The 27733-nt window shown below is 36.9% G+C and overlaps 3 protein-coding genes across 5 annotated transcripts in view; all 3 read right to left on the bottom strand.

The window, feature by feature from the left end:
- LOC148942857 (uncharacterized) overlaps positions 1–27733 on the bottom strand; it is a 129359-nt gene that overhangs the window by 18837 nt on the left and 82789 nt on the right. The window contains exon 1 of one of the 3 annotated variants that reach the window (XM_089101951.1): positions 1915–2026. The exons of 1 other annotated variant lie outside the window; for it this stretch is intronic. The gene's annotated coding sequence lies outside the window, so the exon portion shown is untranslated. Of the gene's footprint in view, positions 1–1698; positions 1852–1914; positions 2027–27733 lie in introns of those variants that run through there. One more of the 3 variants, XM_089101950.1, reaches the window with a different exon arrangement.
- LOC148942859 (uncharacterized) lies at positions 4330–5663 on the bottom strand. The gene is made up of 2 exons (XM_089102377.1): positions 4704–5663; positions 4330–4617 (listed from the first exon to the last, which is right to left on the bottom strand). Exons 1-2 carry the CDS (start codon positions 5661–5663, stop codon positions 4330–4332), a joined length of 1248 nt encoding a protein of 415 aa, XP_088958503.1.
- On the bottom strand, positions 11778–26654 carry LOC148942858 (uncharacterized). Its single transcript, XM_089101953.1, has 2 exons — positions 26511–26654; positions 11778–13479 (listed from the first exon to the last, which is right to left on the bottom strand). Exons 1-2 carry the CDS (start codon positions 26610–26612, stop codon positions 13279–13281), a joined length of 303 nt encoding a protein of 100 aa, XP_088958079.1. The 5' UTR covers positions 26613–26654; the 3' UTR covers positions 11778–13278.

Genomic DNA, 27733 nt, shown 5'->3' with positions numbered 1-27733 from the left:
GGCTTATCAACACAGAGCTGTCTTATACCCCATGGCACCTGCATGCTACTGTCAAAGGGGTTATGATAAGCAAAGTTGTGACATCACAAATGGGTTCCATAACCAATGTCAGCTAGATAGTAAGTAAGTCAAAGGGATGACTGTTAAATGAAAATAGGATTTTGGAATATATTTTAATAAACAAGGTTAAAGCACAGCTTAAATGAACAGCTGAAATTGTGTAAGGTAAGCAGTAATGGTATAAATTTAGGATTGTGGCACCTGATAAGGAGACATGTTAAAAAAACAATTCTTACTTTAAAATATGTAAAATGATCCTAGTTCTTATATTATCCAAGGGGAGAACCTTTATCATCAAGTCTTTCCTCTAAAAATCCTTCTTTTTCCAACTTAAGAGAAAAAGTTTCCTAAAATCACCATGTTGAGATTCTATGCTTAAGTATTTGAAATTGCCGCCAAATAAGTTGTTTTATAGATAGCATTTATCATGTGTGACATAGCACATGTTTAAAGAAAAGGCATTGGTATATAGAAATTATATAAATTATAAATTCTGTTTGAAATCATGCCATTAACAAAAAAACTCATCATTAAAAAGTAATAATATTGCTGTAAATATACATATACATACAGAGTATATACCCCCACCCCTCAGATGTAGAAATATATACCCTGATTTGGATATATTTAGGGGTTGGGGCACAGTTCATTTGATTATATTTAGGCTCACAATGCAATTTTTGTTATATATTTGCACATTAGGGGGGGTGGGGGTATATACTTTGTATGTATATCTATATTTATTGCAATATTTTGATTTTTGCCACTGCTATTAATATTTTGTATTTGCACCTTTGCTCATTAAAAAAAAGTTTTAAAAAGACCGGCATGAATGCTATCTATAAAACAACTTATTTGGCGGCAATTTATAGTGGCAATTTTAAAAGACTTAAGCATTGAATCTCAATGTGGTGATATTTGGAAGCGTTTTCTCTTTTGAGGATTTCTAGAGGAAAGACTTGATGATAAAGGTTCTCCTGTTGGATAATATAAGAACTAGGATCACTATACATATTTTAAAGTAAGAATTGTTTTCTTAACACGTCTCCTTATCAGGTGTCACAATTCCAAATTTTTACTGCAGTAATTTACAATTATGATAGTAATATAGGATGAAATGTGAGCTAAAACAACTAGTAATGTGTAGTAATTTACAGTTATATAGAGGGGGGGGAGGAGGAGCAGAGGTATGTCTTCAAAGTACCTTCCCAAGACATACCTTAGCATGTAGATCCTGCCCTGAAAGTTTCATTTTCTTAACCCAACCCCTTTCCAAGATAGCCAAAAGTAACTAAAGTAGAATTTTACCCTAGCTGGACTCTTAGGCTTAAAATATTGGTTGGCTAATTTAAAGATTTGCATATATATATAGAAACACTGTCCAATTAGCCATCTGGTGGTATCCCATTTTGAAGTACCTACCTCCACCCCTTTGCTCTCTATAAGTTCCTGAAAATTGCCTACATGACAAGTCTATACCTATTGAAATTTTGACAAACCAACATTTTACTTTAATTTTCAGTTGCCAGGTTCTTTTCCTCTGGCTTTAGTTCTGAAAATGCAATTCCAGTTAGGCTAATTGAGTAGTATTTTTAACCATATCAATTTTTTTTTAATTTAGGAAATGCATTTGCATACCTTTAAAACCTCATAAATTGAGATTGAGCAGCATTGTGAAGTTGAAAACAATTGTGTTGTACTTCATTTAAGCAGAAGATCTATTTTGCAAGGTTTCACTTTAACACACAGATTTTCCAAGATTTTATCATCTTCCGCAATTCCCCGAGATAAACACAAATCCCCATATAGAATTTTACTCTAATTATAGTTTTCTAATCCAAGAAAATACAACACCTTTTTGAAGTTTATTCAATTTCCAGTTCCATCATCATCATCATCATCATCAGGGGTTTTGAGTTCCCCTTTGTGTTGAACACCTTCGGAAGCAAATCACTGTTTTATATTTATCACTTCACATAACTTAAATGTTTTTATAGCGTCAAGTCTTTTCCAATTTCCTTAAAGAATTGTATTACAATTCTGACTATTTTCAGGTTGTCTTCTAAGTCATTCAGCCCTCCAAGAATGGAGTGCACACTTATGGGGTCAAGCCTCCCTCTTAAGAAAGCATATATCTTGTCTCTTTGCTCCTGATACTCCTCGCAATCCAATATTAAATGTTCCAAAGACTCTTCTTCCGAACAAGTCGTGCAGTTGCTTTCTTCACCGTAAAGTCTAGCACTGTAGTTATTCGTGCCGCAGTGTCCTGACCTCAATCTGAACAGTAGGCGTCCTTCGTGTCTGCTAAGGTTTTTATAAATTGACTTTTCGAACTTCCAATGCAGCTTGCTTGTAACAAATAAATTGCCAGTCTGATCTCTCACATTCTCAAAGCTTTCTCGTAATACAGCTTTACGCACACATTCCAATTGACTGATCACTATGGGGGTAGAGCAATTACGAATCATTCCTTCTGTGGCTACATGTTTGGCTTTGCTATCTGCCAATTCATTTCCTATTATTCCCATATGTGATGGAACCCACTGCAATACTATTCTCCTTGATTCCATCAACATCAACAACTTTGAATAACATTCAGCTATTTCTCCTGATTTTTACCGATCTGCCTGGAATGACTTAATGGCAGAAATCACACTTTAGAGTCAGAACATATCAATATACCAAAATATTCCTCGTGCACGTCTGATAATGAAAACTCAAGTGCTTCTGCAAGAGCTACTGCTTCTGCTTGGAAAACTGATGCTTTACTGTGAAGTTTAAACTGTTTTGAAACATTCATTTTAGGGACAACAAATGCAGCACCAACCATCCCTTCATTTTTTGATCCATCTGTATAAATGTCTAAGTATCCTTGATACTTTTCTAACTTCCATATCCGGAAACAGGTATTCCAATCTAAGTTATTAATCTGCTTAAAATCCAAACCACATACTACAGATTTCTCTTTCCAAGGAGGTGATAATACCACTTGAGGTACTCTTAACATCTCAGTAAACTTCAGTTCAATTCCCTGAGGTTTTGCAATACTGTCACATTGTTCAAATATATTTGCCTGGATCCTCTTATTTTTGGGGTTCGCAGTGAAGATTCTTCCTTGTTTTATAACTCTTGACTTCAAAGGGTTGGTTTTATCAGCTATCCATAAGCTTTGCAAATACTTCAATACACTTATTTTCCTTCTAGTCTCAAGTTCCGGTAGACCACTTTCAGATAGTAAGAATATCACTGGTGTTGTTTTTCTTGCTCCAAAAGCAATTCGTGCTGCAGAGTTTTGTATTACATCCAGTCTTTTTAATGTTGAATGTGGTCCAGACCCATATATCACTGAAGCATATTCAATTTTAGGTTGAATATACTTCACATAGAACTCCAATAACATATCTGCCTTCATCCCCCATGAGTATGAAGTGAGCAACTTCATAATATTTAATCTCTTCATACATGCAGCACGAACCATTTCAACATGTGGGTACCAACTCAGTTTATCAGTAATTACACACCCAAGGACCTTAGTCTGTTTCACGTACTCAATATGATTACCATTGAGATAAAAAATGGGTAAGTTTGTTATTAATTTTCTAGTAATCACTATCATCTTAGATTTGTGAGGGGAAATTTTCAAATCGATTACCTTGGCCCAATGTTCAATTTGTTGTAATGTGGATTTAACAACCTCCATTGTCTCTTCTAGTGTTCTTGCTACTGCCCAAAAAGAATTATCGTCAGCAAATATCATCCCTTTCGACTCTCCATTCTCAATCGGTATATCATATTCTGCAATATTATAATAATCAGGACCAAGTACTGATCTCTGTGGAACCCCGCGTCTTCTTCTTAATATAATACTAGACTCTACAGAGCCAACTCTAACAGTGTTTTCTCTTCCTGTCAAATACTTCTCAGTAACAGCTAATGTCCTTCCTCTGATTCCGGCTTCCATAACCCCACTCAATATCAGACGATGCACTATTGAATCAAAAGCACCCTTCACATCCAAATGGACAATAACCATAATCCATCCGTTCTGCAATGCATAAAGGGCATCTTGTTTAAGACAGAGCAGGTTTTCAACTGTGCTTTTCTTTCTCCTAAAACCACACTGGATATCTTTTAGAAAACCCCTCTTTTCTATCTCCCAATTTATCCTCTTTTTTCTCATTCTTTCAAAAACTTTACCTAATACCGGTAACAGTGTGATACATCGATAGTTTTCTGTTTATGACATATCCTTACCAGGCTTAGGTATCATCACGGCCTGGCCTTCTTTCGAATAGTAGGGAACACTCCACTGTCCCAAGCAAGGTTCATTACTTCCAATAATGCATCCATCCATTTATTAGGCATTGCTTTCACGAATCGTGAATGAATCATATCAGTGCCTGGGGACGTATCTGGAAGACTCGTCACAATATTTTCCAACTCTTTCATGGTAAATGGCTGGTTATAGGGTTCATCGTTACCAACTTTACTAAGTCTTCTTACTTTTGCTGTTGATCGTGCTACCTCATCATGAAAGGGATCTTCTCTTCCGATAGTCTTTAATAAAAGCTTTGCACCTCCATTGGCTTTTTCTAAATCACTAATCAATATCTTGTTTTCAAAAGTAAGGGGGGGGGGTTTACTGTCTTATAACCTTTTGCTTTCATATTATTTATAAAATGGTAAAATTTAGACACTGGCTTCCTAAAGTCCAGACTTTCAACAAATTCTCTCCAACTTCTACGTTTTGCCTCAACCACACATTTTTTAAACTTGGTGTAAGCCTTTTTAACTGCAACATAATTCTCGACTGTAGATATCCGCTTGTAAATGTTTTGCTGGCACTTTAACTCCTTTTTGAACTGACTGCACTCCTCATTCCACCACTTAGAATAATTGCTTCTGGTTTCACATCCATCAGACATGGGTATAGAGTTTTTGGCTGCTATTATGATTCCATCTTGAATAGCTTTCACTTTGTCATCCAAGGACTGTGCTTGCTGCACAATTTGTTTAATATCCATATTTTCAAGTTGATAATTAAATTCCTTCCAATTTGCCTTTCTAATCTTAAATCTTGGAATGCTAGTTGTTTGCTGTGGACATGGCTTATCCACGTGTACTAACACTGGTAAATGATCGCTATGCAATGTAGGATCTTCTACCACCTCAACATCTACTTTGTTGCATAATCGAGTCCTTGTAAACACCAAGTCTATAGTTGAATAAGTACTAAATTGCACATTATTTCTTGTACGAAAACCTCTAGGAGTGGCCAAGTATGCATCTTCTTCAAATAAAAATTGTTCTATGCTTTTTCCGGAGTCATTAATTAAATCACATCTGCACCACATTTTACTGTGTCCATTAAGGTCACCAACTATTATAAGTTCTTCTGCTTTAGGTACCTCATCAAAAATTCCAGCTGCCAAGGAACCAACTTCCTTGTTGTTACCGCTTGGATTGTAAATATTCACAATGTTGATCACAGTTTTTGAGTCAAGATATAATTTACATCCAATTACCTCCACTTCTTCTGAAGGCTCATCACCATAATCAATGTCCCACTGTTCATAATGCAAATCTGGACGGATTGCAATCATAACACCTCCTCCATCCTTTGTTATTCTGTCTTTCCTTATTATATTAAATCCATGATATCCTATTTTAATGTAAGGTTTAAGCTATGTATCTTGAATGCATATGACATCCAATTTCTCTTGAATTGCATAATAGCACACCCTGTCCTTCTTCTCCTTCATCACTGAACATGCATTCCAAGAAAGTAACTTTAAAGTCATTTGTCTATACACTTGCTTCTTATTGCTTCACAATCAATTGGTCCCATATTTAATTCATTGATAAATGAACAAAGTTTTTCCACTTTCTCCAGCAGGGGAAGGCTGGCCATATCTAGCAAATCTGGGGATAATAATAGTCAAACAAGAATTTTTGTAACTGTGTCTGATACTCTTCTATATATGTCTTGTTCGGTTCCTTGGTTTGGAAGACGACTACGCTGTGTTGACTTGGCACTGTGAATTCGGTTACTGTGAACAGCTTGGGCATATGTTCTGTACATAACTTGTGCTCTCCTATATCCCATGTTATATTTTTCTGCCATTTCCAGAATATTTCTATTTTGCTGCCTAATTGGACACTTCCTTGACGTTGAAGAATGGCATCCTTTACAATTGGCCCATTTGTAAAATTTAACTTTTTCTGCAGAATCACTGTTTTTGAGGGGACAACTCACAGATTCGTGCTTTCCACAGCACCTCAAACAAACTGGCTCATTTGCTCTACAATTTTTTTGTACATGGCCATAACGCTGGCATTTAAAACACTGTATATTTCTACGATTGTAGAAAAAAACTTCTTTTTTCCTTCCCCACCACCATACACTGGGTGGAATAAATTTGCCTGTAAACACTACCATGACCACATAACTATCCTCAAGTTTCTTTAAATCCCTGTTATATCTCTTTTGACGAATTACTTCTATAATCTCAACAGATGACTCTATGCATTCTTTAAGTTGTTACTTGCTTAGATACATGGGCACTCCCTTGATGATTCCTCTTTTATTACATTCCTTCTTTTTTCCCCTCACTGATACACCTCCAATTGATTGTATTTTTATTACTTTTTCAGCTTCTTCATTGTCGTTGGCATGAACTATTAACAGATTCCTTTCTCTATTTGATTAAAAATTGAACTTGATGGGAAAAACATTCTCCTTTAAACATTTTGATATTGAAAAATCATCTGCTAGTTTCTCATTTTTATCTGTCACTTCAAATTCCACTCTTACTTGAAGCGATTCATTCAACGGAATCTCACTTTGACCAGAAACTTCTGCTTCTAATTCTTGCCTTTTTACTATATTTTGCAAATTCTCTACTGGGGACCTCACACGTTTTCTTCACAAGGATGGATTCAAGCCCAGACTTGGGAATCTAATCTTTTCATTCACTCTGCCATCAATTAATCCTTCTGCCAACATTGGATTTACACTTGACATATCCACATCAGAATCCTCTGATAATGGTGGAAATTCATTATTGTTATCAAGCACCTGGAACCTGTTTCTAACAGGTAAATTATATCCACTCATACTAAGCGCACTGAGTCGTCCATTAGAGTCACTAACTGGGATATGCAAAACTTGTTGCTGAGGCTGGAACTGTCTCTCCTGAGGAAAATGGGCAGCCTGAAACTGGCTGTATGGAATTGGAGCTGTAATATACAGCACAGTGCTACTATACTGTCCACCAGCACTGGTATTAGGTTGTATAATCATATAGGGTGGAGTTGGATAAGCTCCAGGAATTAGTGGACCCCCTGCTGGGGGTTTTGGTTGCTCATATTGTCACTTCCAACTTTAATACCACTATTCAACTTACTTTTCCTCAGTTTACAGTCTTCTTAACCATCAAAATCACCAAAATTCTCAAAAAAAACCAAAAGCACGTGTTCACAGGATGTCAATTTCCAGTTCCAGAATTTAGGCTCAGCCTATTCGAATTTCATAAATTTGGCATGTAATATATATTTGATGTTGCCAAGACAAATACAAAAATACCCAGAAATAAAAAAAAAACTCTATACCAGCCAGAACGAGTAGAGCTGAATCATGTGCTGCTGTGTTACCCGTCTGTTGCAAAGAATTTTCAAAAGTAGCAGCAGCTGGCTTACTTTGTTTCTTAACTGACAAGTAAATTATGAGGTTTGTAATTATTACAAGATTGTTAATAAGTAAAGGGTTGGAAACACGCAGCTGATTTCGGGAACTGATTTCAAACTCAGCCCCCATTTTAAAAGAAAACGGCGTCAATTTGAGCTTGAAAAATTTTCTAGTTTTCGGTGCCGATTTACAAAAGCAGCGCCAATTTTCATCATCCTCATCACAAAAAAACAGGGATACAAATAAATAGTCAGCCAGAAATGTCTATTGTGAAAGACCCCGCTACTGAGCTGAGAACTAAGCTGAGATCAATCATTTAACTATTAATAAACTCCAGTTGACTATTTGTGTCCATGATTTTTTGTTTTTAAAATCTCGCGCGATAAATTTTTCGTTTGTCCACTGATGCTGAAATCGGTTCCCGAAGTCAGCTGCGTGTGCTGAGCCCTTAAACTATTAAAGCGATCAAATTGGATTTTCAAAGCTCAATATTGAAACCCAATTAAATTTTCCTTTATGTGGCATACCCTATGACGATTTTTTTTGTATGAAATCATACAGAAAGAACTGAGGTAATCTTTAAGCAAGGGACTCGTTTGTTAAATTGGGCTTAAACGCTACAATATAGAATATGTTTTGCAATTTGTCATCCGAAGACTTTCCCAACTAAAAGTGCAGTAAAACAACTTTACTGGAATAGTAAAACAGTGGGCTTTGTGAATCTTATTAAATTTATTTCATTGAGAAAAGTTGTTTGTTTGTCAGTCAAACACAAAAAAAGGAGTGTTTTCCCTAAAAGTTGTTTAAAAAGAAGGCAAAGAGAATGTTGACTGGCAGCTAGTTTGCTTGTCTATGCAACATTATGCTGAAAGTTATGCTAGGCACATTTGTGGAAATTCCCGCCTACTGCATGGTCAGATAGAAGCTTATTTTTGTTTTCTAAAAGGTAAGTACATGGATCTTCTTTTCTTAAAGTTTATAATCTGGTATTGCAGAAATTACACGTCAAGAGCCATAAAATCAAAAAGAACATACATTTACAATTTGGGTAGCTGGCCTTTTGTATCAAAGCAACATTACATCTAATGTCTAAAATGCTCACAACAGCTTATCCTATTAAGGAAAAAAAGGTCTGCGTGAAAGTTTTTACGCCTTGTATCCCTTTAAGGCTTAGGAATCTTCTGCGGTGAAGTAATGATATAACTCACGAGACACTATGTATACTTTGACCAAGGGGATAAAACTAGCATATTTTCAATTCCTTGAGAATAACTTTAAGAGTTTACTTGAAAATTTTAGGGAGTGTTCGGCAGAGCGAGATGACTTCATTTTTTATTTTTGGAGGGAATGACATTAATTTTATTTTACCTGATTTTTCTGACAAATTTTTGTAATGCAAGCCCCAAGTGGAACTTCAGCTTCATTTAATACGAAATAGCAAAGTTAATATACAGACACTTTGTGAACTCAGAATATAATAGAACTGAAAACAATGCATCAGCATATTTAAAAAAACAGCTTGAAAGGATGAAATAAAATTTTCCAGGAGTGTTCGGGGGACAGAGAGACTTCAAAATTTGGGTCTGGGGAGTCGGTAAGAATTTGAAACTTATATTGTAAGTACCTCCGCCACGAAAAGTAAAAGCACAAAGATACTTTGGTTCACCCGAAAACTCGCACCTGTAAATGGGTGAAAAAACTTCCATATCTTTTTTGTCAAGTCAGTGGGTCAAATGATATTGTATGGAAAACATTACATAAGATTTTTATATTTTTAGATCATGCAAATGGAGAGAAATAAAATATGACAAATCATATCACGAATATGACTTTAAACTAAAGGTTCTTAGGTTCAAGGTTTTATTATTAATACTATATTTACACAACATATTAAATTACCGACAGAGAGACAACTCGACAGAGTCGGGAACAAAAAAGATTTAACACATAGATTTAAGTTCATTGTACCTCTACTAATATTTTAGTTATACAGATTTAAACAAAAATCTTCAATTTTCTATTTCAAACTACTCTTAAAAACAAAAAAAAAAACAAAACAATAGATAACTCACCTTTTCAGACTCCTCAACCCACCCAAAAAAAAAAAAAAAAAAAAACACAAAAAACAATAACTTTATTAAACAAATCAACAGGAGAAAAGGGACCAACACCTCCCCAAACACGCCATACAAAAGGAGGCATACACATGTCTGTACAAGCACATACTTACACATATACCAATATACACATAGGCCTGAACATATGTATATACACATACACACACATAATAACAAATTAAAAGCATTTACTCAATCCTAAAAGAAGCCGGATTGCAGTAGATAGCCTAAAAAGACGACCCTAAAGACGAAAATTGAATCAATTGACTCCTTGATATTTCTCAAATTGCCAAAGTAGATTTTAGCGATATTCGCACTTCGCAGAGAATACATTAACTTTGCCAGTTCTATTATTTCTTTTTTAGGAATGTATTGTGGTTTCGCATTTCTTGCTTTACTGGTTTTCAGCAAGGCCTAGACATCATTAAAGGCTTTACCACTGCAGTAATGATTGGCTTCACCGTTTCCCAATTGGAAAATTTTGTTGGTGTTAAGTTTCAATAGTTGTTCTCATTTCTTCGTTTTAAAAATGAAATTAATGTTTTCCAATGATTTATATTGTTAAATTATCAGTTTTTTTTTGTAAGAAATTACCTTGGAGGACTCATTTACATAGCACTGGTAACAAATATTATTTGATATACTACCCCCCCCCCCCCAACTCGCAAACGAGAAATCTGAATTCATAAAATTTAGGAAGAAACTTTTTCTATAGAGTATCTGTGGTTATCCTAACCAAGGAAATAAGCACGTTTATTATCTTTCTGAGGCACCATCGCTCATAGTCAAATTTTGAAACTGGTTACAGCTAAATTGTCCTTGAGCTAATGCAGTTTTTAAAGAACAAAAAAGCTCCTAATATACAAGGAAACAATATCATGTAATCCATTTTATCTGTTGCATTTCCTGTAGCAAAACTAGAAAGCTGCTGCTCGACTTTAGATAACTTGGGTTCCAAAATGTTTAAATTGTGACCGCGATTTAAGATCATGACAAGCAGAAGCCTAGGTCCTGATCACCAGATTTCGAGAAGACCCTTATCTTGATTTGACTACGAATCCTTAACTTTGATTCCATAGTGCCCAAGATTGGAATATTAAAGACGTGGCCTAATATATTTAAGGACTTCGGTTGAAGAAAAATAATCTTTATTCATATAGTCGGTTATAACTTGAAGACTTCTGTTGTTAAAATAATAAGTTTCAAATTCATGGTATACCTGGAACTTGTCTTCTTAACTTTATTAAATTTTTGGAGTTATATGCACTTGAACAGTTATAATGGCTAAAAAAGTATGTCCTCTCATCGACACTTCTTCGAAGGTAGATCATTCCTAATTATGGGATAATGGCAACATTTCATTTCCTTTGAAACTTTCATTTATGACTAACAAACAGGGACTGAAATTTAAATCAAGTCATCATGAGGGAATAATGTTACATCAAAAGTATGGTAATGCAGTTTTGATACGATGCCTGTCTTACTAACCATTATAGGTTGGTGATAGAGCACCTGTCTTGTGGATTAAAGGTTAGGTCTGTTTTTTGGCACTAAGATCTTACATCTAAGATCTTACATCTTTCTGCCAAGATTATCGTTTTTTAACTCATCCTTGTTCTAAGATCTTACAGTTCACTGATGTTAGCAAAAAGTGTGAAGACCGCCACTGTTTTGCCATATAGAACAATGATTAGAGAACTTTGATGATCTACTCATCATTGTTGTCAGACCGCTGATCAGAGCAGAATTATGAAATTGCATAAAAACGACCAAAGATGTAAGATCTTTGTTCAAAGATTTCACTTTTAAGCGTTTTCTAACAAAAGATACAAGATCTTAGCACATTGATGAGTGAAAAAACACCCCTGTTGTGAGTTCAAGTCCCACTGATGGTAACATTGTTATAGCAAACTTCTATTTTTATTAAAGCCCTTGGGTAAGATACTGTCGATATTAGCATACAACTGATCAAATATCTGAATACTAAATAAAGACGATTATTGATTGAGTAAATTTATTTCCAGCTATATAAATCACAAATGAGAACAATCATGAAAGTTAGTCTGATAATCAGTTAGAATAGCTAGTAAAGGTATTACTGAATTCTTGAAGGGAAAATTTACAATATGGACGACCAGGATTACCCCGTTCTTTAATAACCTCTTATGTCCTCATGGGCATTCTATGCTTCTGAATAATTCCATCATATTGCTTTTGAAAAACCCCCTTGGTTTTTCTGAGTTTAATTGTTTCTTAAGACTTGCTAATATATTGTTATGGTTCTTTACCACGGAGAGCTTCATGCCTGAGGCACACTTAGTAATGATTTAGTACCTGACGCATAATTTGGCGACTTCTTTGTTTTCAACCTTCAGGCGTAATATTTATGATTAACTAATTAGAGTAAAGAATTTCGGACACAATTTGTGAAAATTGGAAAAATAGAAGTATTTCGATGACTGTGTTGTATCTGAGAAATTCTAAAGGCACAATAATCGTACACAATACTTGGACTGAAATTAGTATGAAGTTAATGTCATTAAAGAAAACAGATTGTTTATTTACCTTGACGTTTTTACCAACAGATTTGTCTAAACTGTGACAGGAATTCTTGATCAAGAAATGTAAAACTAAAAATCAATCGCTTATTATATTCCTTATAGAACTTAAGTAAACTTCACTGACTACATCTACAAAACAGCATAAAAACACTACCAACTAACTAAAATGTAAGAAATGAGATTCAAACACATCATTTGTACTATAGTTTACTTGAGATTTTTATGCAGGGTGGCGATACTTCTATTTTTTCTAAATTTGACAAATTGTGTCCGAAATCCTTACTTTGATTAGTTAATCATAGGAAATACGCTTGAAGGCTGAACATAACCAACTCGCCAAATTATGTATAAGGTACTAAAGCATTGCTAAGTACGCTTCAAACATAAAGTTCCTTGTGGAGAATTCACTCATAACGCTCAATGGGATCTGATATCCATCAATCATTGAGCATTATTGCTACACAGACTCAGATCATGAGTCCAGAGCACTCCGTATCCGTGGCTCATTGAACAATCTTGTTCCTGGAGATTCTCGTCCCTGCTCATAGATCACTCTTAAAAAATAGAGCAATTCTTAGGATAGTCCAAATCTGCGGCTCACAGAACATATTGCTACACCAAAATAATGTGCTACACCCATATGAAACACATATTGCTACACCAAAATCCTTAAAACGTAACAACAATACAATAGGCGCGAAATATGAGGACCAACCCATATGACCTATTGGTCGAAAGGGTCAAACCCCAAACAACACACAACAAATATGAGGATTCACAAAACGTTAAGGATTATATACATATTAAAGGATTAATTATGACTCATTGAGCATTATTGGTACACAGACTCAGATCACGAGTCCAGAGCACTCCGTATCCATGGCTCATTGAACAATCTTGTTCCTGAAGGTTCTCGTCCCTGCTCATAGATCACTCTTAAAAACAAATATAGAGCAATTCTTAGGATAGTCCAAACCCGTGGCTCACAGAACATCCGTGTTCCCGAAGGTTCCTTCTCCTGTATATTGGACATTCTTCTAATCATTCTGGCCATCTACAAAATACACACTTATTAACGGACCTTGGTAACTAGGGTTTTGGGTGCAGGAAATTTAGCACCAGGCGTATCGTATTCAACCTCTTCATTTTTCAATAACAACAAATTTTTTTTTAGAAAGGCTAAGACTCTGATTTTGAAACTTGATACGCAATTTCAGTTTAATATATCCATAATTTTTTTTATGACAGTCCTCTTAACTACATGGAAGGTTTGAGTATTAGATTCTAGAATGGCAGAACACCATTCCAGATAATATGAGAAGCTGTGATGGTCTTTTCAAAAAATACAAATTCAAAACAAATTACTTAAGGTGAATGTTAAAAGGAATGATTTATTAAATAATTTCTAAGGCTGCAGAAAACTTTAAGCAGGCGCATTCCTGTGATTAAAATACCCTTCTTTTAAACAGAGTCCATGATTTATATGATGGTAGCGTCCCAATACTTTTGCTTGAATTCGTCAAAATTTTAGGTGATTTGAGAGGTATCTGAAGGCACTCTGGTTCTCATCAAAGATTAAAAAGTGGTAAGATATTTGAGTAAATAGCAAAGGTAGTCTGAAGGTGAGGATGAAATTTCGTTTCTGCGGTCCTCTCCCCGAAGAAACTATTGAATCCTTTTCTTCCTTCCCCTCAATGTAGGAACTAGACCGCTGTCTCTGGGACGCTGAATAAGAAAAGTAAGTAAGAATTTCTTTTTGTATTCGAAGTAAAACGGTATATTTTTTCTTGTTTTCTTAGTGCTTACCAATATATCAAGCTATTAATATGATTATTATAATGAAATGCGGAACAATTATTTGAAGTCTTAAATAAAGCCTGAACCATTACGCTTTTGTGTGTTTCTTTGCATTACTTGTGCTTTTTCGCGATGCACTCCCTCCCAAGTCACTAAAGTAAAAGTTTATACGCTTTTGGCTGAATGATACACACTATGCTCGAAAGATTATGCAAAATGTTAAAGCGGAAAATTTCTAAGAGATAATCTGATAGAAAGGGTCGTAATGGATTTCTTAGATAATATGGAATAATCAATAATGGAGGAAGGATACTGAAATAAAAGGTTAAATTTTCGGGAAATCGCCACATAATTTTTTTTACATCAAAATACTCAGAAAAATCAGCTTAATTACACAAAAAAGCCCAGCCGAATCCCTCTTGCACAAGTGTCCCAAGTTTGCCCATGAGGGGAAAAATGAGGGGGAAATCAATTTTTGTGTTATATACATATTGTGGAGAATTATGGTCGTTCTCTATCATTAATTAAAAAAAAAACTTTCCGAAAAATAAGTCTTTCAAAGAAAAGTAAAGGCCATTTTAAACTTGAGCTCAGCAGATGCAAATAACTGTTAAAATTCAAACTCATAACGACCAGTAATTACTATTAAAGAATAAATGAAACCCAAAACGAACAGAAATTAAATAAAGAATCATAGGAAAAAACATACAACAACTAATATTCAGACGCGTCAGTTTTTCCAGGTTCGATTCATCTCCCATCAGTTTGTGCGATCAGATCAATATCGAAGCCTAAAATAGCTAAAGAGAAATATGTCTCACGGGAGATGAAGGCCGAAAATCTGAAGAAGTTCAAGAATGAAGTGAGTGTGCTGTCTTGGCAAGAAGTGACGGATATTAATGATGATCCGTCTTGAGCATTTGATAAATTTATGGATATTCTGGGTCCAATCTATGATAGGTGCTGTCTTGTTCTTGAGATCCAGAAAAGAAAGAGAACCCCCCGTAAGCCATGGATTACTGATGAAATTACTGCCTAATGCAAGTGAGGGATGACCTGTTTAAGGCATACCTGAATTGTGAGTCTGATAGTAGTTGGGAAGGATTTCGTAGGGTTCGTAATAAAGTAAATTCCCTTCGTTGAACTGCAATGAAACAGTATTATTCTGATAAGTTTGAACAACACAAAGGTGATATGCAAGGTACCTGGCAAACTATAAGGAATGTGCTTGGTACTGGCAAATCTTCAGCTTTCCCAGAAAAAGTGGAAATTAACGGTCATAGTGTTCATAATGAGAAGGATATTACTAATGGATTTTGGATATAATTCTCTAGAATTGGTAGTGATACTTCTAGCGAGGCAGGAAATAATAGTGACCAGTTTTCGGAACAGGAATTCATTGACAACCGAGGTGAATCCCAGTCTTTTAGTTTTGTCGAGTGTAATCTGAATAACGTAAGTAAGACTGTCAAGTCGATAAAGTCAAACTCTGCTGGAATGGATGGACTTAACCTTAAGGCGTTTAAAGTTGTAAGTGCTTACCTCGTACCGGTTCTCCTATACCTAGTGAACCTATTAATGAGAAAAGGTGATTTTCCATGTGCGTTAAAACAAGCTAAAGTGACTGTACTTCACAAAGGAGGTGACAAGAATGAGTTGTCAAACTATAGACCAATATCAATTTTACCTTAATTTTCTAAGATTTTTGAAAAAGTTATTTATTCCCAAGTTTATTCTTCTTTAGACTCTTTTGGATTTTTTAGTGATAGTCAATTCGGTTTCAGAAAGCGTCACTCAACGTTGCACACAATGCATCACCTTTCAGATAATTTGAATAATGGATTTGAAAGAAATTATTTCCTTTAACGGTATTTATTGATTTGAAGAAAGCGTTCGATACAGTTAATTTTAATATACAGTTAATTTTTATCTGACCTTTGAATTATTTTTATTGAAATGACTATTAAATTTTTTTTATCGGATAGGCTTGGGGAAAAACAGTATGTGTGGAAGGGGGGGGGGGGTAGGTGCCCCCCGATATCCTTTGACTCTTAAAAAGTGAACGATAACTTTCAATTTCCAATCAAATGAGCCCTCTATAAAGTTTTTGCGAGCATCCGTTTCATAAGAACCATACACGCTCCCCGGACAATACTTACAACGCCTACCCCCTGGGGGGCTGTGTTGACACCGGAGTTTATGTTATCTAATTTTTGAACCATTTAAAAAAAAACTGGCTATCTCAAAATTTGTAGCGGATGGGTTTTGGGGAAAAAAAGGCATGGAGGGGGGCTGGTTGCCCTTATATCTCTTGACTCTTAAAATGCGAACTAGAACTTTCAATTTCCAATCAAATGAACCCTCTATGAAGTTTATACGAGCATCCCTTTCATAAGAACGATACATGCCCTTAGGGCATAATTTAGAACGCCTTCTCCCGGGCCCTGGGGGGCTGTATTGATACCGGAGTTTTTCTTATCCAATCTTTGAGCTATTTTTTTTTTTAACAAAATGTCTATCTCAAAATTTTCATCAGATGGGTTTGGAAAAAGAAGGCATGGGGGGGAGCTAGTTGCCGTCGGATCTCTTTTGACTATTAAAAAGTGAACTCGAACTTTCAATTTCCAATCAATTGAGCCCTCTCTGAAGTTTATACGAGCATACATTCAATAAGAACCCTATATACCCCCAGGGCACAACTTACAACGCCTGCCCCTGGGCCCTGGGGGGCTGTGTCGACACCTGGGTTTTGTTATCTGACTTTTGAACGGTTCTTAACTTAATGGCTATCTCAAAATTTTTATCCAGTGCGTTCGGGAAATAAGGGGCGTGGGGGTCAGGTTAGTAGCTTTATAATCTCTTTTGACTCTCAAAAATTGAACTAGAACTTTCAATTTCCAATCACAGTCCAATCTGAAGATTTTACGAGCATCCCTTTCATAATAACCATATATTCTGACAGGGCATAACTTACAACACCTGCCTTCGGGCCCTGGGGGGCTGTGTCGATCCCGAAGTTTTGTTATATAGTCTTTTAACTATTAAAAAAAAAAGTTCTTATCAAATGGGTTTGAGAAAAAAAGTGCGTGGAGGAGGGGGAGGGAGGGGCTAGTTGCCCTCCAATCTCTTTTGACTCTTAAAAAGTGAACTAGAACTTTCAATTTCCAATCAATTGAGCCCTCTTTGAAGTTTATACGTGCATCCATTCCATAAGAGCCCTATATACCCCCAGGGCATAACTTACAACTCCTGCCCCGGGCCCTGGGGGGTCGTGTCGATACCGGAGTTTTTGTTATATGATCTTTGAGCTTTTTAAAAAATAGCTATCTCCAAATTTTAATCGGATGCATTTGAGAAAAAAGGGCGTGAGGGGGGGGGGCGTGGTCCCCTCCAAGATCTTTTGACGCTTAAGAAAAGAACTAGAACTTTCAATTTCCAATCAAATGAACCCTCTCTGAAGTTTATACGAGCATTCCTTCCATAAGAACCATATGTGCCCCCAAAACATAACTTATAACCCTTGCCCTGAAGACCTTGGGGGGGGGGAGTATCATGCTCAAAGATCTAATTTCCAGAACTTTCAACTACGTTGAACAAAATGGCTCTCTCAAAATTTTGATTGGATATTTTTGGGGAAATGGTGGGCGTGGAAGGGGTGTTAGTCGCCTTCCATTCCCTTTCGACTATTAAAAAGGGCACTAGTCATTTAAATTTCCAATCGAATGAGCCCTTTTTGAAGTTTCTACGAAAAAACCTTCTATAAAACCTTATATGCCCCCAAGGCATGACTTACAACCCTTGCCCTGAGGGCTGTTGGGGGGTTGTCATCGTCAAAGACCTAATTTCCAACCGCAGAATTTTCAACCGCAATGAAGAAAATGGCTATCTCAAAATTTTGATTGGATGTGTGTGGGGAAAAGTGGGCGTGAGAGGGGGGCTAGTTCCCCTCCAATCCCTTTTGACTATCAAAAAGAGCGCTAGCCCTTTGAATGTTCAATCGAATGAGCCCTATTTGAAGTTTCTACGACAAAGCTTCTATAAAAAGTTTATATGGCCCCAGGGCATAACTTACAACCCTTGCCCCGAGGGCTGTGGGGCAGTGTCCTCCGCAAAAACATAATTTCTATATGTAAATCACCTACGTAAAACAAAATGGCTACCTCAAAATATTGATTGGATGTGTTAGGGGAAATGGTGGGCGTGGAAGGGGTGTTCATTGCCTTCCAATCACTTTTGACACTTAAAAAGGGCACTGGAACTCTCGATTTACAATCGAAGGTGCCCCCTTTGAAGTTTTTATGACCACCCCTTCCATAAGAAGTGCCTCTGGAAAAAAATAATCATAGGCAGCGCAATAGCGCTGCCTAAGTAAAGAACGATGCTGGCACAATCTATTTTTTTTCTTGGTCTTAGACCATGGCACTTCGTATCGAAGGAGTTGGCGTAGAAACTTCGAAAGGGGCTCATTCGATGGGAAATTGAAGTTGCTTGTGCCCTTATTAATAATCGAAAGTGATTTGAAGGCAACTAACACCCCTACCACGCCCACCATTTCCCCATACAAATCCAATCAAAATTTTGGAATAGCCAGTTTGTTCAGCGTAAATGATTTCCACATAGAAATTTTCTTTTTGAGGAGGACACTCCCCCACAACCCTTAGGGCAAGGGTTGTAAGTTATGCCCTGGGGGCTCATTAGGCTTTTAAAAAAAGTGCTGTCGTAGAATCTTCAAAAAAGGTTTGTTCGATTGGAAATTCAAAGGGCTAGTGCCCTTTTTAATAGTCGAAAGTGATTGGAGGGCAACTAACCCCCTTCTCACGCCCACTATATCCCCAAACACATTCAATCAAAATTTTGAGATAGCCATTTTGTTCCACATAGTTGAAAGTTCTGGAAATTAGGTCTTTGAGGACGACAACGTCCCCGCCCACAGCCCTCAGGGCAAGGGTTATAAGTTATACCCTGGGGGCATATAAGGTTTCTTATAGAAACCGTTGTCGAAGAAACATCAAAAAGGGCTCATTTGATTGGAGATTGAAATGGCTAGAGACCTTTTTAATTGTCAAAAATAACTAGATGGCAATTAAAACCCTTACCACATCCACCTTTTAACCAAACATATCCAATCACAGTTTTGAGATAGCCATTTTGTTCAAAGTAGTTGAAATCTCCAAAAATTATATCTAAGAGGATGTCTCTCCCCACACCACCCTGAGGCTAAGGGTTATAAGTTATGCCCTAGGGACATATAAGGTTTTTATTGAAAGCTTTGTCGTAGAAACTTGAAAAAGGGCTCATTTAATTAGAAATTCATTCTTTTTAATAGTCGAAAGTGATTTGAGGGCAACTAACCCCCCTTTCACGCCGACCTTTTCCCCAAACACATCCAATCAAAATTTTTAGATAGCCATTTTGTTCAACGTAGTTAAATATTTTAGAAATTAGGTCTTTGAGGATGATAACCCCCTCAGAGCACTCGGGGCAAGGGTTGTAAGTTATGTCCTGGGGCATATAAGGTTTTACAGATAGTGATGTTGTAGAAACCATAGAAAGTACTAATCCGATTTGAAACTAGAAGGACTTGTGCCCTTTTTAATACTCGAAAGTGTTTGGAGGATAACTAACACCCCTCTCACACCAACCATTTCCCCAAACTCATCCAATCAAAATTTTGAGATAGCCATTTTGTTCGACGTAGTTAAAAAATCTGGAAATTATGTTTTGAGAATGACAATCCCCTCACAGCCCCCAGGGAAAGGATTATAAGTTATGCCTTGGGGGCACATAAGGTTTTTTTTTACAGAAAGTGTTTTCGTAGAAACTTCAAAAAATAATCATTCGATTGGAAATTGAAACGGCTTGTGCCCTTTTTGATAGTCGAAAGTGATTGGATGGCAAGTAACCCATCTCTCACACCCACCATTTCTCCAAACAAATCCAATGAAAATTTTGAGACAGCTATTTTGTTTAACGTAGTTGAAAGGTCTGGAAATTATGTCTCTGAGGATGAGAACCCCCTAACAGCCCTCAGGTCAAGGGCTGTAAGTTATGTCTGAAGTATATAAGGTTCTTATAGAAAGTGTTGTCGTAGAAATTTCAAAAAGGGCTCATTCGATTGGAAATTGAAAGGGCTAGTACCCTTTTTAACAGTCGGAAGTGATTGGACGGCAACTAACCCCCTCTCACGCCCAACATTTTCTCAAGCACATCCAATCAAAATTTTGAGACAGTAGTTTTCTTCAACGTAGTTGAAACTTCCGGAAATTAGTTCTAACCATTTTGTTCAACGTAGTTGACAATTCTGGAAATTAGGTCTTTGAGGACGACAACCCCCCCCCCCCCCTCCCTCCTCCCTATCCCTCAGGGCAAGGGCAGTAAGTTATGCCCTGGGAGCATATAAGGTTTTTATTGAAAGCGTTGTCGAAGACACTTGAAAAGAGCTCATTTGATTAGAAATTGCAGTGGCTAGGTCCTTTTTAATAATCGAAAGTGATTGGGAGGCGACTAACACCCCTTCCACACCCACCATTTCCCCAAACACATCCAATCAAAATTTCGAGATAGCCTTTTTGTTCAGCGTAGTTGATTTCAAGATAGAAAATATGTTTTTGAGAAGGACACTCCCCCAAGGTCTTTAGGGCGGGGGTTGTAAGTTATACCCTGGGGATATATAAGATTTTTTATAGAAAGCGTTATCGTAAAAACTTGAAAAAGGCTTATTCGATTCGAAATTCAAAGGGCTAGTGCCCTTTTTAATAGTCGAAAGTGAATGGAGGACAACTAATCCCCCTCTCACGCCCCCCTTTTCACCAAACACCTACAATCAAAATTTTTAGAGAGCTATTTTGTTCAACGTCATTGAAAGTTTTGGAAATTAGGTCTTTAAGGACGACACCCCCCCCCCCAATAGCCCTCAGGCCAAGGGTTATAAGTTATGCTCTAGGGACATATATTGTTTTCATAGAAAGCTTTATCGTAGAAACTTCAAAAGGGGCTCATTCAATTGGAAATTGAAATGGCTAGTGCCCTTTTTAATAGTCGAAAGTGATTGGAAGGCAGGTAACACCCCTTCCACGCCCACCAATTATCCAAACATATACAATAAAAATCTTAAGATAGCAATTTTTTTTAACGTAGCTGAAAGTTCTGGAAATTAGGTCTTTGAGGATGATAGTCTCCTCAGAGCCCTCAAGGCAAGGGTTATAAGTTATACTCTGGGGGCATATAAGGTTCTTATTGAAAGTTTTGTCGTAGAAACTTGAAAAAGGGCGCATTTGATTGGAATTTCAAATGGCTAAGGCTCTTTTTAATAGTCGAAAGTGATTGGAGGACAACTAACCCCCCTCTCACGCCCACCTTTTCCCCAAACACATACAATCAAAATATTTAGATAGCCATTTTGTTCAACGTCGTGAAAAGTTTTGGAAATTATGTCTTTAAGGAGGATATCCCCCCCCCCCCCCACAGCCCACAAGGCAAGGGTTGTAAAAAATGTTGTCGTAAAAACTTCAAAAGGGCTTATTCCATTGGAAATTGAGATGGCTAGTGGCCTTTTTAATAGTCGAAAGTAATTGGAGGGCAACTAACACCCCTTTCACGGCCATCATTTATCCAAACACATCCAATCAAAATTTTGAGATAGTCATTTTGTTCAATGTAGTTGAAGGTTCTGGAAATTAAGTCTTTCAGGGTATAAGTTATACCCTGGGGGCATATAAGGTTTTTATTGAAAGCTTTGTCACAGAAACTTGAAAAAGGGTGCAATCGATTGGAAAGTCAAAGCGCTTGTGTCTTTTTTAATAGTAGAGTGATTGGAGGGCAACTAACCCCCCTATCACGCCCACCATTTTCCCAAACGCATCCAATCAAAATTTTGAGATATTCATTTTGTTCAACGTAGTTAAAAGTTCTGGAAATTAGATATTTAGAATGACAGACCCATTCAGAGCCCTCAGGGCAAGGGTTGTAAGTTATACCCTGGGGGCATGTAAGGTTCCTATAGAAAGTGTTGTTGTAGAAACTTCAAAAAGGGCTCATTTGATTTGAAACTAAAAGGACTAGTGCGCTTTTTAATAGTCGAAAGTGAATGGAGAGCAACTTACCCACCTCTCACGCCCACCATTTCTCCAAACGCATACAATCAAATTTTTTAGATAGCTATTTTGTTCTAAGTTGTTGAAAGTTTTAGAAATTAGGTCTTTAAGGATAACCCCCCCCCCCCCCCACAACCCACAGGGCAAGGGTTGTAAGTTATGCCCTAAGAGAATATAAGGTTTTTATAGAAAGCGTTGTCGTAGAAACTTCAAAAAGGGCTCATTCCATTGGAAATTGAAATGGATAGTGGCCTTTTTCATAGTCGAAAGTAATTGGAGGGCAACTAACCTCCCTCTCATACAGACCAATTTCCCCAACACATAGAATCAATATTTTCAGATAGCCATTTCTTTCAACGTAGTTGAAAGTTCTGGAAATTATTTCTTTGAGGATAACAACCCCCAACAGCCCTCAGGGTAAGAGTTGTAAGTTATGCCCTGGGAGCATATGAGATTTTTATAGAAAGCGTTGTCGTAAAACTTCAAAAAAGGCTCATTCGATTGAAAATTGAAATTATTAGTGCCCATTTTAATAGTTGAAAGTGATTGGAGGGCAACTAACCCCCCTCTCACGCCCACCATTTCCTCAAACACATCCAATAAAAATTTTGAGTAATTCATTTTTGTTCAACATTGTTAAAAGTTTAGGAAATCAGGTCTAATAGGGTGAAAGCCCCCTCAGAGCCCTCGGGGATAGGGTTGTAAGTTATACCCTGAAGGCAAGTAAGATTTTTATAGAGAATATTGTCGTAGAAACTTAAAAAAGGGCTCAATGGTTTGAAAATTGAAAGGGCTATTGCCCTTTTTAATAGTCGAAAGTGAATGGAGAGCATCTAACCCCCCTCTAATGCCCACCAGCTTCCCAAACACATCCAATCAAAATTTTTTGATATTCATTTTGTTCAACGTAGTTATAAGTTCTGGAAATTAGGTCTTTTAGGATGAAAACCCCCTTAGAGCCCTCAGATAAAGGGTTGCAAGCTATAACCTGGGGGCATATAGGGTTTATATAGAAAGTATTTTCGTATAGACTTCAAAAAGGGCTTATTCGATTGGAAACTGAAAGGGCTAGTGCCCTTTTTAATAGTAAAAGTGATTCGAGGGGAACTACCCTCCCTCTCAAACTCAACATTTCCCCAAACACATCCAATCAAAATTTTTAGATTGCCATTTGGTTCAACGTATATGAAAGTTCTGTAAATTAGGTTTTTGAGGATGACACTCCCCCCAGAGCCCTTAGGGCTAAGGTTGTAAGCTATGCCCTGGGGGCATATAAGATTTCTTATAGAAAATGTTGTCGTAGAACCTTCAAAAAAGGCTTATTCGATTGGAAATTGAGAGGACTAGTGCCTTTTTTATAAGGCGAAAGGGATCAGAGGGCAAATGTCTCCTTCCACGCCTATCATTTCCCCAAACACTTCCAAACAAAATTTTTATATAGCCATTTAGTTCAGCCTATCAGAAAGGTATGCAAATTATGTCTTTGAGGATAACAAATCCCCCCAGCCTTCAGGGCAAGGGGTGTAAGTTATGCCCTGGGAACATATAGGGTTTTTAAAGAAATTGTGGTCATATAAACTTCAAAGGGGGGGCTCACTGGATTGGTAATCATACGCTCTAGTGCTCTTTTTAAGAATAGAATCGAATAATCTACCAAGCATACAATTACCACAAATCAGTATCAATAAATAAAAGAATCCCAAAACAAACAGAAATTAAAATAAGTCAAACTCAAAACGAGCAGAAATTAATCTGAGTAGGGTTGTAAACCCTATGACTTCTAAGAGCCAGAATATAATTTGTAGATTAATGTTCGATTAAATCTACATTACATCGCATCTTGATAGATTTTATTGCAGTGAAATATGGTTTTCTGAGGTTGATCTAAATGGTAAAAATAATATTATTAGTATGGTATATAGGCCCCCCAGTGCTCACTTGGATGATTTTATCGAAGGATTTAATGAGCCGCTTGCTAAACTACTCCCAGGCTGTAGCCATACTGTGGTGGGCGATTTCTATTTTAACCTTCTTGATTTGTTTGGAATGGACGGTGATTTTTTTAAATTTTATGATTTTCGAGTGATATGTATCCCCTCGTGTCTCTGCCAACCAGAATAACTTCATAAAGTGAATGATTAATCGACAATATTTTTGTCCGATCGAATGATCTTCACAAGAGCTTTGCTGATGTGATAGTTTTCACGGGATCTGATCATCTTCCGGTCATACCTACAATTAGTCACCCTGTGAAAAAAAAATGCGAAATAAGAAGGTTGTAACTAAATTGATGAAAAAATAAGATCTCCAAAAATTTGCAGAAGAAATTAGTATTGTTGAATGGAGTCCAGTTCTTGAAGAAAAAAAAATGCCCGTCTAGAGCATTAGATAGCCTTATGTCAACCATTTTATCTATTTATGAAAGAACCTGCCCTTTAAAGGGTTTAAAGTTGAAGAAACTTATTCCACGAAAGCCATGGATATCGATGAAAATAATTGATGAAATAGATTTGAGCAACAGGCTATATAAGAAATATTTGGACGTTCGGAGCGATCAATCACTTGAGCTATTTAAAACACAGAGGAATTTAGTGAATAAGCTTCGACGAAAAGCAATCTCTGAATTTTGTAGCCGCAAATTTGAGGATAGTAAAAGTAGAGAGGGGTCAGAAGGCCCCATTGCTCACCCCTGCTGCCACCTATAATTTTTTTACATAATTCATGGATGGTTATGTGTGTCAGTCGATTTATTTGATGTTTTTCATGGATGTTTAATGGTTTTTGTCAGTGAGAATTTGAAAAACAGGAACTTTGTCACATTTATGGATGTCAACAGCAATTCATGTCTGTTATATGGTTTTCTCAGTGAGAATGAAAAAACAGGAATTTTCTCACTTGGAAAAACAGGAATTTTCTCACATGGAAAACCATAAACCGCGTGGTCCTGTCACGAGTAGCACCTGTGAACTTGATTTACATAATCGCTAGGGGAAATTATTGATTCACGAAGGGGAGAATTAAGAAACATTAAGGCTTCTTTAATCTTAGGTCTGAGGGATAAACGTTCTTTAGGTCAGAGAGAAAAATTAATATTCTATTTTTAAATAGGGCTTCATTGATCTTTAGTGTCAGGAATTATAATTGACATCACTTGTTATCTTGGAATTATGCGGGAGTCTAAAGAGATAGAAATTCTATTTTTAAATACGGCTTCACGGAGCTTTAAGTCGGAGAGATAAATTGATATTCTAACGAAACCCTAATAGTTTAGCTAGGAAAATTTATGAGATGAAGAGATTAACGTAGGAAAGGGTTTCCTAGAAATTTGAAATGCGTTAGCGCAGAGATGCCAAACAAAAGGAACATGCTGAAATTACGTTTAGGGATTATTTGGAACGAAACCGTTTTATCCATTTTATGGGATTATTTTGGCGAAACAGTTAGAGACATTTGAAAGAAGATTTTAGGAAAGGTTTTAGAAGAGAATTTGAGGGTGAAACTCTGTGGTCGTTATAATACACAAGTTCCATTTGAACAGCGTTGTGAGGTCCTCTACCCCAACCCCAAAGGGTTCCGATCCCCCACCACAACCCCGAAGGAAGCCCCCGGTACTCAAAGGTCCCCCAAGCTCCCATAGAGCCCCAGCCCCCCAAACGCCCTCCTCAGACCCTCAAAGGCCCTCCTCTGGTCCTCAAAGGGCCCCCGGACCCCCAAAGGGCACCCCGGACCCGAAAGACCCTCCCCCCGGTCCTCAAAGGTCCCCCGGGCTCCCAAAGAGCCACCGGCGCCCCCTCTCCTCCCCCTCCTCACAACCCCCCTCCCCTCCCCCCAATCCCCCTCCCCTCCCCTCCCTCCTCCCCCTCCCCTCCCCTCCCCTCCCCTCCCCCTCCCCTCCCCCTCCCCCCCATTTTTTTATATTTTTTGTGCATTGAGACACAGAAGGGCACCCTCCCCCAAGGGTCCCCCAAAAACCCGCCCCCGGCCCCCCAAAGAGTCCCCTCACCATTTTTTTAATACTTTTTTATTGCTTTATTATATCTTTTCTTAACAAGTTCCATTCATAATGTAATTCCTAAACCCATTTTCCAACCTCAAAGAGTCCCCTCCCCAATTCGTAAATACTTTCTTCAATTTTTTAACATGGTATATTTTTTTTACTTTTTACGTATATTAAAAATACATGAAATATGATTACGGCTCTATCAGTCATACTCTGTGCTTGTGCATGGACACGACGCGGCTTTTCCACTGGTACTCTATGGCAGGTTATCGACACTACCGAGTTTATTGCATGCATTAAATCAGTATTTTTTACGCAGTGGAAGGATCAACACACAATTCATATCTGTAAAAAGTGAAGATGAATTATTCGACGAAAGTATGTGCACATGAAAAAATCATTGTCGTGTTGAACGCTGACAAGGAGAAATACCTGAACTATGAAGCGAGTGCAAGTGGAGATCTTATTGGCAATGTATGCATACGTTGTCATGCCAGTGAGGAGTTAAATTCCTTTGGTGTACCCAAGAATTTCCATCATGTAAGTGGTGGATATGCGAGAGTAACATTACCAGAGAAATTAGTAGTCAAAGAGAATGCCAACTTAAAAATAATAGTTGATGAAGAGGGACAACTTCTAGCTAATGGTTCTGGTAGCATGTTAGCCGCTGATAGATCTTATCGCAATTCTTCCGGTGTTAGTATTTGAATGAAAGCAAAAGGAAAAAGAAGACATGCATACAACTGCATCAACATCATAAATCATATCATGTCAATGTGCCAAAACTGCTATCTATGTAAAAATAATGTGACAATAGACAGTGAAATCGCAGGCAGAATAAAAAGGACATTAGCAGACAATATCATCAATGAATATAAAGATGAATTGACGGAAAGTGAAGCGCAAGTGCACTAATAATGTATAATAATGTATTTAACATATTTTTATATCAATATTCTACATGTCCTTATTTCATTAAAAATATCTTATACATTATTTTTTTAAGTGTTCACTATTTTTAGGGTATGCTAGAACGTCAAACGTTCAGAATATCTATTAAAAAGGTCAGAGATGTAAGAAAAATAATTTTAGAGATAATGATACTACTAGCAGGCTCAATTTTTCATAGAAGATAGAAAAGTTCAAGTTCTCTTCTGAATTTTACCAAAGAACACAATTCAATTCTAATTTCACCAGAGAAAATAAAAAGCTTACTCTTTACTTTTAAGTTCACCAAGACATAAAAAATTTAAAGTTCACTTATAAAATTTTCCGTAGAAGATAGGAAAAGTTATACTATGATAGTGATTATTTTCTATGAAGATAAAAAGTTTCACTTTAATTCTAAATTTTCTTGTATTCAATTCCGACCTTTCTCAAAGAGTCAAATTTAAAGTTCTATTCCAAATATTTTCCCG

Source organism: Artemia sp. Qi Xiang Cuo, chromosome 16 (genome assembly GCF_049724085.1).
Source record: "Artemia sp. Qi Xiang Cuo chromosome 16, ASM4972408v1, whole genome shotgun sequence".
In the NCBI taxonomy this organism is placed as follows: domain Eukaryota; kingdom Metazoa; phylum Arthropoda; class Branchiopoda; order Anostraca; family Artemiidae; genus Artemia; species Artemia sp. Qi Xiang Cuo.
Note: the sequence above shows the minus strand (reverse complement) of the source record. Positions and strands in the feature narration are given on the sequence as shown.